We start from the raw sequence: 10,791 nt of genomic DNA on the forward strand, positions 1-10,791 counted from the left end.
GACCTAGACCTAAATTTTCTGAATCCTGAAAAACCTCTGGCAGTGGGGAGCTCTCTGATTTGAAAATGGCTGGCAGTCAATGAGTTAAAGTAAGCTACTTCGTTGTTTCGGCTGAAATAAAGGATACAAATTTAAAATAAATAGTCTTTGGTGGAATAAATTGACACTATTGTTCTGCTTAATGGTTCTAGATGACGAATATTTAGTATAGGTATCAAAAAGCGTAATGTTCAGGTTGCAGTATTGGTATCGTAAACCAAGTATTGTTAAAAAGTATTGTAAAATAAGTATTGCAAAATATGTCACAGTACCCGACCCTACCTGGGACAGTCCCAGTTTCGAGCTCTCTGTCCAATGTCCGGTTTATACACTAGTGCCAGGCCCAAAAAAAACCTAACTTTACTTGAAACGTGTTTTTTTTTGTCCGTGTGAGATAATGAGTCAAATTTTTGCACACATAATAATAAAATAATAATGAAAAGAAGGGATGAAAATCATGTGAAATTCAGTACAAAATTTGAAAGGACCTCATCTTATCATTTAAATTCACTGCGAAAGGAACAAGTCTATGTTTCATGTTCATGTGCATTTAGCAGACCTATGATTAACCTCTTAACTCCCGCCTGAACCGAGAGGATCTTTTTCCTCACGTCATCAGATTTTTTTTCCATCATTTTTTTGTTGGGTATTCAACTCATTTTTGTAACTTTTTTGTCATTTTTTTGTCATTTTTTTTGTCATTTTTTGATCACATTTTTGTAATTTTTTTGTTACATTTTTGTCATTTTTTGTCAAATTTTTATCACATTTTTGTCTTTTTTTGGTCACATTTTTGCCACTTTTCATCAATTTTTCGTCACTTTTTTGTCAATGTTTTCTCACTTTTTTGTCACACTTCCATCATTGTTTACGTCTCAGTTTTGTTGCTATTTTCACAGCTTTTTTCCAGAAGCTTTTGGACTGGGGTAAAGCCAAACTGGAGAAAATGTGCTCGGTTCAGGCGGGAGTTAAGGGGTTAAACATATATACACAATAATAAGAATGTAAAGTTTAAACAAATCATACATAGTCGTTTAGATTTTTGTAAACTAAAACTTGACACAAAAAGCGCTGTTGACAGAATCATAAACGTTTCTGCCGGCTCAGCTCCTGAAGGACTCACACTGAGCGTGGTGAGGTCGTCGTCCACCTCCACCACCGACGCGATGGTGTTGCCGGTGGCGCGGATCACCCGGTCGATCACGTGCACCACTCCGTTGGTGGCCACCTGGTTCCCGTGGATGATCCTGGCGCAGTTCACCGTGACCACCTGCAGACCACAGCGCGGTTAGACCACACAAAAACTCCACAACACAAAAACCCTTTGCTAAACACAGATGAAACTTTACAGTGAAGCGTTTGTCTTCTCTTTAGACACAGAGTCCGTTGGAATAATGGTGGATTGTAACGTTTTTACTCACTCTGTTTGGATAATGGTGGATTGTAAGGTTTTTACTCACTCCGTTGGGATAATGGTGGATTGTAAGGTTTTTACTCACTCCATTGGGATAGTGGTGGATTGTAAGGGTTTTTACTCACTCTGTTGGGATAGTGGTGGATTGTGATATTTAACTCACTCCACTGGGATAATGGTGGATTGTAAGGTTTGTACTCACTCCATTGGGATAGTGGTGGATTGTAAGGGTTTTACTCACTCCATTGAGATAGTGGTGGATTGTAAGGTTTTTACTCACTCCGTTGGGATAGTGGTGGATTGTAAGGGTTTTACTCACTCCGTTGGGATAGTGGTGGATTGTAAGGTTCGTACTCACTCCGTTGGGATAATGGTGGATTGTAAGGTTTTTACTCACTCTGTTGGGATAATGGTGGATTGTAAGGTTTTACTCACTCTGTTGGGATAATGGTGGATTGTAAGGTTTTTACTCACTCCGTTGAGATAATGGTGGATTGTAAGGTTTTTACTCACTCCATTGGGATAATGGTGGATTGTAAGGTTTGTACTCACTCCGTTGGGATAGTGGTGGATTGTATTTTTTTTACTCACTCCGTTGGGATAATGGTGGATTGGAAGGTTTTTACTCACTCTGTTGGGATAATGGTGGATTGTAAGGGTTTTACTCACTCTGTTGGGATAGTGGTGGATTGTAAGGGTTTTACTCACTCTGTTGGGATAGTGGTGGATTGTACGGTTTTTACTCACTCCGTTGGGATAATGGTGGATTGTATTTTTTTTACTCACTCCGTTGGGATAATGGTGGATTGGAAGGTTTTTACTCACTCTGTTGGGATAATGGTGGATTGTAAGGGTTTTACTCACTCTGTTGGGATAGTGGTGGATTGTAAGGGTTTTACTCACTCTGTTGGGATAGTGGTGGATTGTACGGTTTTTACTCACTCCGTTGGGATAATGGTGGATTGTACGGTTTTTGCTCACTCCGTTGGGATAATGGTGGATTGTGATGTTTTTACTCACTCTGTTGGGATAATGGTGGATTGTAAGGTTTTTACTCACTCCGTTGGGATAGTGGTGGATTGTAAGGGTTTTACTCACTCCGTTGGGATAGTGGTGGATTGTAAGGTTCGTACTCACTCCGTTGGGATAATGGTGGATTGTAAGGTTTGTACTCACTCTGTTGGGATAGTGGTGGATTGTAAGGGTTTTACTCACTCCGTTGGGATAGTGTTGGATTGTGATGTTTTTACTCACTCCGTTGGGATAGTGGTGGATTGTAAGGGTTTTACCAATGGCCGCTGGCTGCCCTGCTTTTTGACCACAAACGTGGGGGCCGCCATTGCTCCGCCGTTGCTGCAGTACCTCCATATCGCCGCTAGGCCCCCATTGAAAAGCATTGGAGTTTAGACACGTTAAAAACTACTTTAAAGCCTGGTTTCAATTGTTTCAACACTAGACTAGGGTAGATATTCCTCCTGAGATAACGCTGGGTTAATAACAATATATGAAACCAGGCTGGTTTTCGTAATATGATTTTTTGAAATCTCGTACTTAATGAGGCTTGGACTGTTAGCATTGGAGCAGCGCGAGCTACACGTCACGCAAGGGCCGAGTCTACGGTGAAAATCCCGCCCGTATGTCCTTTTTAGGAACATGCTTCGTCAGAGCTGGGGAGGGGGAGCCTGTAAATCCGCCATGAATTGCCCCACGGCCGTGGTCATTCTGGTAAACGGGGAGGAGTGAGCATAAGACGTCCATTATTTTCTACAGTCTATGGGTTTTACTCACTCCGTTGGGATTGTGGTGGATTGTAAGGTTCGTACTCACTCCGTTGGGATAGTGGTGGATTGTAAGGGTTTAACTCACTCCGTTGGGATAGTGGTGGATTGTAAGGTTTGTACTCACTCTGTTGGGATAGTGGTGGATTGTAAGGGTTTTACTCACTCTGTTGGATAATGGTGGATTGTAAGGTTCGTACTCACTCCGTTGGGATAGTGGTGGATTGTAAGAGTTTTACTCACTCCGTTGGGATAGTGGTGGATTGTAAGGGTATAATGGTGGATTGTAAGGGTATAATGGTGGATTGTAAGGGTTTTACTCACTCCGTTGGGATAATGGTGGATTGTGAGGTTTGTACTCACTTTGTTGGGATAATGGTGGATTATAAGGTTTGTACTCACTCCGTTGGGATAGTGGTGGATTGTGATGTTTTTACTCACTCCGTTGGGATAGTGGTGGATGTGCAGGTCCAGGTCCTGGTACATGGAGGGGATGGTCATGCCGTTCTTCAGGTCTTTGGTCAGGTAGCGCTTGTTGGCCATGTGGTAATGCAGGGCGTTGTACAGCTCGATGTTCACGTTGCTCACCAGGTTACTCCTGACGTCCTGAAAGAAATGAACAATTTATCAGTTCTATGTGTTTGACAGAGTATGTGTGATCCGGACTTTGGGGTCGATTTCGAGAACATGCATGTGTTAAATCCTCCTAATCCAATGATTCGTTACAGCTGGAGCACGTGTTGGTCTAGACGGCCAGTGCTTCGTACCTCAAGGCATGTCCAGCTGTTGATTAGTTGGACACTGATTGTTAAACCTGATGTCATCATGCGTGTCTGATTAACTGCTAACAAATGACATAAGGAAAATTGCAAGTTTGATTAGATGGCGACGGGGTTGTTTTCATCAACGAAGACTATAACGCTGACACACCTTTTTTCTTATGACGATACCGTAACGTTAACAAGTTAAAATCGCTCTTTAGGGACTAAAACTTGATGAGATGTTTATGAGTTTTCATTGACAAGACGAAAATGTGAGAAAGTGGTTAGTGAGACGTTGGCAACCAGAGTGTGTGCGCTGAGCCACAAAACACATCCGCTAACAGGCCCACCTTAATGTACCCATAGGCCCCGGGGCTTAAACAGAATTGTAGGTTCCCACCCCCCCTCAGCGCAAACCCTAAACCTAACTCTAACCTATAACCCTAACCCTAAATCCCACAAAAATCCTAAACCTGCAACTCCTACATGCATCCCTCTGGGCCAGGTAGGGCGAGCCTACTCCAGGTACACAGTCATGCCGCAAAGTGAAGTGATTGATATGAAAATCAACAAATCAAGCTTAGTACAGTCAACCTTCATCCACATTTCCAATACGTATTTTCATTTCTTATCGACCTAAATTCATTTGCTCAAATACTAATACTTAAAGGCACACTGTGTGACATTTTGACATCAACGCAAATCATCTCCCAATGACCAGCTCGACACAGAAAATGCAATTTTTGCAGTGGGTAATCAAAGAATGGATTTAGATGAGAACCTAACCCAGGGGTGTCAAACTCATTTTGGGTCGCGGGCCGAAATTCAGCTCCCATGGCGGGTCGCGGGCCACATATAATAGAGAAAATGTTTCCAATAAATTAATAATAATAAGCTGTGATTTGATCAAAGCCCCAACTTGACTGTAGCTTCATCAATGACAACGGCTTACACTTGTATTGCACTTTACAAGTCTGTGTCACAAGTTCCTGAAAGTGCAGTAGTCATTATTCATTCACTTGGTGGTGGTAAACTTTTATTGAAGCCACAGCCGCCCTGGGGCAGACTGTCCATTTACCACATGGCTATATAATGTGTTGATCCTGAGCTCTTACTAAGTCAGTGCCCTCCGCTGGACACATGTGGAACTCTATCCTTTTTTTTTTATTTAATGCCCCCTAGTGGCTAGAATGAGCATTCTGGTTATTCTTTAAAAATTCATAACTCCGCACAGGTATGGGCTAGAGACTTACTTTTTTTTATATATATACTCAGGAATTTATGCTCTACAGGGCATGGGCCAGATTAAATCCGTATGTTTGACACCCCTGACCTAACCTATTTCGATCTAAAATTCTGCTGACTTTACTCACATCTCCATGGAGACGAGCTGGAGACGAACCCACTGGCGGTAAAGTTGAAAATATCTGTTGTTAAACTAGACTAGAGTTGTCCAAAAGACTAAGACTCAGGGCTGCCAAAAACAACACTAGTGATTCCTTGTGCCACCAAATTTATTATGAATGAACTATTGTGTTTGAAAAATCTGCTCAATCTAAACACCTGTTTTAAGAACCCCAAAACATCACATTATTGAAGAAAATACTCCAGGGAGAATCCAAAGAGCTCCTTTCTAGATCTATATGAGGTGTAAAACTCGCATTAGTAGAAGGTGGAACATCAGTTTTGGTCACTATTTGCATTTTTGGCAACCTGTGTATTGACTGGAAAAACATCGTTCCACAAACAAACTTGCCTTCCCCTGCATGAAGGCAAATCAATGGAAGCCAAGTAAAAGTGTTTTTGTTGATTTAGTGGTGAATGAGCTTGAATAGTGGTTTCACACACTGTACCTCCTCCAGCAGCTCCCAGGCGTCGTTGCTCGGGGCGAAGAAAGTGAAGGAGCCCGGCCCCTCGATCTCGGACCTCAGTTTGGACGTGTCGGCGTAGGTCTGCGTGGAGGTGGCTTTGACCAGAGCCAGCGTCCCGTAAACGTGGTCGATCGGGGCCACTGTGGAACACGAAGCTCATTTTACAACCTTCGAAACACGGCAGAAACACGTGCAGACAATGTGCCGCAGTTTATTTGACGGTGCTGTGGTTAAATGGTGCACAGCTGTGGAGATGAGCTTCACCAGTGGGACCCACCTGCAGGGCAGCCGCGCAGGCTGTCCAGCTTCATGTAGCCCGGGCAGCACTCGTACACCACCGTCCTGCGAGCAGAGAAGAAGACATGGAGGTCGGAGAAAGCACTTAAAGTGGACACACCCTGCAGATGGAGCTTAAAACATTACATTACATGAGGATTGATATTTCCCATTTACTAAAATGAAATAGTGTCTATAAAAGTGACTGTGGCTCTAAATAAAAGCTGGTGGGGCTGGTGAGGAGTTTGACTGGAGCTCCCCCCACAGGCAGCAGTGGGAATGTTGTCAAAACAAGCTTTCACTTACAAATAGCGTGATTAAAAACTGCTCAAGACCGATCTAACGCTGGGTTAAGGGCAAGTTTCTCATGACAGAATATAACCCAGAGCTTCAGCAGCAGAAGAAGAAACCAGGAAGAAACGACTAAAGCAGGGGTGCCCAAAGTGACTGGAACAAATCCGTTGTCCCGCCAGAGAGTAACTAACTCTCTTCCCATTCATTCTCAGTGGTTAATATGGATGCAGTACACTTTTTGACCACTAGCGTCAAATTGAGGGCGCTGTTTCACTCCTTTCGAAAAGTTAAGGAATCGATCAAATTTTATTTGTATAGCGCCCAACAACAACCAGAAGGTGCCCACTGTTGGTATGTCTACGTTTTTATCAGAGCGTTGTAGCATCAACTTTCCCAGTTTTCCAACTTTTATTTCAAAGGTTGTTGACATCGACAAAGGTGGATGTTAAAAATTGATTTATAAAATAATTTATGCTGAACTGACCCTTTCAAAATGATCTAATAGGGCATTTTCTTTGAGTTACTAAATGAATGAGGCAAAGTCATTGTAGGTGCTGCAGATACAGGTGTCGTTGTTGTTCACATTTTGCACTATGTTTCTACAGTTGATTTTGTTCGATGAAAACTAGGCTTTTGTCATAGTTAAGATTTGTATTAATGCAATATGTTATTTGCATAGATAGAATCAAATGCACATGTAAACCGAAAGTTAAATAATATTACAATATAATAATAATATTGTTATTTGCAGTTATATGTGTTTCACGCTTGGCATCGCCGTGTTTGGCCCGCGACCCACAGGCACTTTTTCATTTTGGCCCTTGGAGACAAAAAGTTTGGGCACCCCTGGACTAAAGTGAGGAGGACCTGTTCCTTTGAGACTAAGACTAACCCAGTTAAGTAGTCAAACCAAGAGACTATGTTAAAGCAGGACTAAGTAACTCATACCCCTAGAGGCCATAAGCGCCACTGCAGGTGTCGTAGCATGTTGCGTTTTTTTACTCATTAATTGTCCGTGAGAGTAAACACTACGCTGACAGAAAAGACAAAGGGACAGAGGGACACTGTTCACCCAGTAACACAATAGAGATCTTTTTTTCACACAAACTTGGCTGTAAATACTGTTTAAGTGGCGCTAGCCCGCAGTTAGCTTTGCCCGTTAGCCCGTTAGCTTCTTCTTTGTGATTCCATTAGTGTGTATTGGTGACTCAGACCCGGTGGCAGGGAAGGTGTAAGTGTGGTTTCCTGTCCAGAGACACCAGGGGAGATGAAAGACCCTCCAATCATCCCATTAACACTTGTTTTACCCCCAGAGGGACTACGGAGAGGATTTAATAAGGCAAACAAGTTAGTTCTGCTTTAAATATCAGTACGCTCTCAACTGGACTTTGAATGAGTCCACTTGCTCTACATGTTTTCCGTCGAATGTGTTTGAACAGTGGATTTGATGACTCCAGTTTTTTGCTTTTTTGCATCGAAAAGTCGGGCGTAACATCTTTTCTATTTACTCTTTGTTTGTACATGTGGCTTGACAATAGACTGACATAAAGACACCACAACTTTTCATTTTAACTGCCTTCCCGGTGCAGATGTTGTGGTCTAAATGAAAGCTCACAGTGACCCAACAATCGGCCACTGACTTCCCCAAAACTCATCTTCCATTTGTCAGAAACGCCGGCGCTGCATTTAATCACTGCGGTCATTATATTGGGTGGCCATGTTTTGTTTTTTTTTCCCTCCAGCTGATTCATCATTGTGCGTTCAGTGTTTCCAAAGGCGGACTATCATTCAAAACCCAAACATGGTGAGATCCAGGTGCCCGATGCGAACCACATGGAGACGGGGCTTCAGTAGGAGACGAGCGCTGCCAAGACTTTCACTTTGAAGATAAACAATTACTGGACTTTACAAACGCCAAGGCCGGGGTCCAGAAACACATCGCGTCCTGGCCTCGCGAAATCCCGGCGGAGGAGGACGGACAGTAAAATCGCTTTTATTAGAAGCTCGAGGAGAAATGAGAAATATTTGTGGCTAATGACACTGGAAGCAATTTTCCCCCAAAAACCAACTCGTCTTGTTTTGATAAATGCAGTGAGTTCAGAACGTTTTCAGGCCTTTTTATGTTGCAAAAAAGCGACTCCACAACACTCGGAATTCACTCTTCAGTCTTTTTCACATACATTTTCTCTTAATTTACATCCCAATTCACAAAGATGCACAAACAGCTGATGATCTAAAGCAGGGGTGCCCAAACCTTTTGTCTCTGAGGGCCAAAATGAAAAAGGGCCTGTGAGTCGCGGGCCAAACACGGCGATGTCAAGCACGAAAAACACATAAAACTGCAAATTATAAAGTTACTTTATTTTATTTACAGTTTATTTTTTCGATAGCCTACATTTGCATTTGATTCAATCCATGCAAATAACATGCTATATTAAAACAAATGGTAACTATGGCAAAAGCCTAGTTTTAGTCAAGACAAAATCAACAATTGTCAAACATTTTCTAGTAAACACAGACTAAAATAGAGCAAAAAAGACATGACAATCATGTATTTTGGATGAAAACCTACTTTGTTTTTAAAGTTAGGGTCTGTAGTGTTTTGTATATTATAAATCTGTCTTGGTCTCGTCCAATCAGAAAGCAGAATTAGAACAAAGAGCCTCCTACAAACGTTTACTTTAAGTTTACTCCATCAACATGTCCTCAAGCGGCGCCACTTTAGCTTGTGTGATTAAAAAAAATGAAGAAATACAGCCAAGCGATTAATCGATTAATCGTAAAAAATAATTGGTAGATTAATCGATTACCAAAATAATCGTTAGTTGCCAGCCCTAGTTCCCAGGTATTTGAAGAAACCTGATCCACCGGCTGACCTTGTATGCAGAGCGGTTGGTTGAGGGCAGGTGGGAGCGTTCCTCTAGGCCCACAGAAGGAGCGAGAGGAGGAGACGCAGGAGGAAGAAGAAGGAGGAGGAAAGGCTGATCAGTGCAGGACACCACGCTCTGAAACTGGGACAAACCCAGGAGGCGCTGCACCGTTTCAGAGGAGACTGAAGGCAGCACCTCCAAGAACATACTGGTCAGGCTCAGTCACGGGGGCTAAGGACTAACAAAACTATTGTGTGTTTCCAGCTGAAGGACTTAAGTTCACTCCGGAGGAAGCGAGATACTGATAAGGCCAAACAAAGAGCACATTCTGTCCTCTGAGTTTCCAAAAAATCGTTATCTGTTGTCTTTCATACCTTCAGCTATAATGTGTCGTCTTAGATCAATTATGGCTCCGGGTTTTCGTTATCTTGCTGATTTATTTCATTTATTTGTAGGTGTTAGGCCAATTCTTCTTCTATGTACTTTATGTATTTATGAGATGTTTGGCTGGGAAGCTGCAAATGAACTGCCCCTCGGGGAGAAACAAAGTCTTCTGAATCTGAATCCATTTTGCTGTATACAATTGCATAATGACAAATAGAGAATTTACTTTCATTTCGAACTGAAGTCATAATTTATGTGAATGATATAGGGAGAAGTGATGTGCGTGTCAATGTATAAACAACCAAAACATTGTGCCCAAGTTGTGTACAAGTGTCGAATACTATTAGAAAAATCACAAGAATCAAAGTTTTCAGACCCTATAGAACAAATCCAGATCTATTTCATTGGCCATAATCAAAAAAACCTTCATTAAAGTTGAGGTTTGGGGCAAATTACATTCACTAAAGCTACAGCCTCTTCACACACGCCTGCAGTTTAAGACTTACACATCATGAACATTTATAGCATCAGACTTCAACAAAATAAGTGAGAAATAAACACAACCCACTATAATTATCCTTTACCAAGTGGCACCATAAGATAAAAAACAGCCCTTCAGTGTGTAATTATTGCTTTGAAGTGTGGTCTTTGCTTGAAACAAACAAACACACACAAAAAAAGATGAGAAAAGGAGCATAATTGACTGTAAACATCCGTCCATGCATCTTTCTACCACCCAGAGCGTTCACACAAAGACACCAAACCCCTGCACAGATTCAGGGAGCATCTGTGAGGGGTTAAAGTGTGTCTCCAGGTGTGGGAGCAGCGACTCTACTCTGAGCTCCAAGGAGTCTCTTTTTGGCCCGTTTGTATCTAGATTCTTGTTCCACAGTGGCTTCATTCCAGGACATACTTCAATAACCATTTAACCTCTTACCACCCGCCAAAAACCAAATGCATTCTCTCCTCATTGCCATTGTCGTCACTTTTTATTTCCCTTATGTGTGTTTGTCACTTATTGTGCTTTGTCACTTTATTACTTTTTTGCTGCTCTTTGTCACTTTTTTGTTGGATTTTTCGTCTTTTTTCTGCTGGATTTTTGTC

At 42.1% G+C, this 10,791-nt stretch overlaps 1 protein-coding gene across 4 annotated transcripts in view; it reads right to left on the reverse strand.

Annotated features, from left to right (window-relative positions):
* Positions 1–10,791, reverse strand: part of LOC306976122 (periostin-like) — a 75,319-nt gene that overhangs the window by 41,257 nt on the left and 23,271 nt on the right. For all 4 annotated transcript variants that reach the window (XM_079574003.1, XM_079574001.1, XM_079574002.1 and 1 more), the window contains exons 3-6: positions 6,141–6,205; positions 5,846–6,003; positions 3,673–3,837; positions 1,163–1,309 (exon numbers count right to left, since the gene is read on the reverse strand). In XM_079574003.1, coding sequence (XP_079430129.1) covers positions 1,163–1,309; positions 3,673–3,837; positions 5,846–6,003; positions 6,141–6,205 — 535 coding nt within the window. The remainder of the gene's footprint in view (positions 1–1,162; positions 1,310–3,672; positions 3,838–5,845; positions 6,004–6,140; positions 6,206–10,791) is intronic.

This window comes from Gobius niger (assembly GCF_951799975.1).
Source record: "Gobius niger genome assembly, chromosome: 1".
In the NCBI taxonomy this organism is placed as follows: domain Eukaryota; kingdom Metazoa; phylum Chordata; class Actinopteri; order Gobiiformes; family Gobiidae; genus Gobius; species Gobius niger.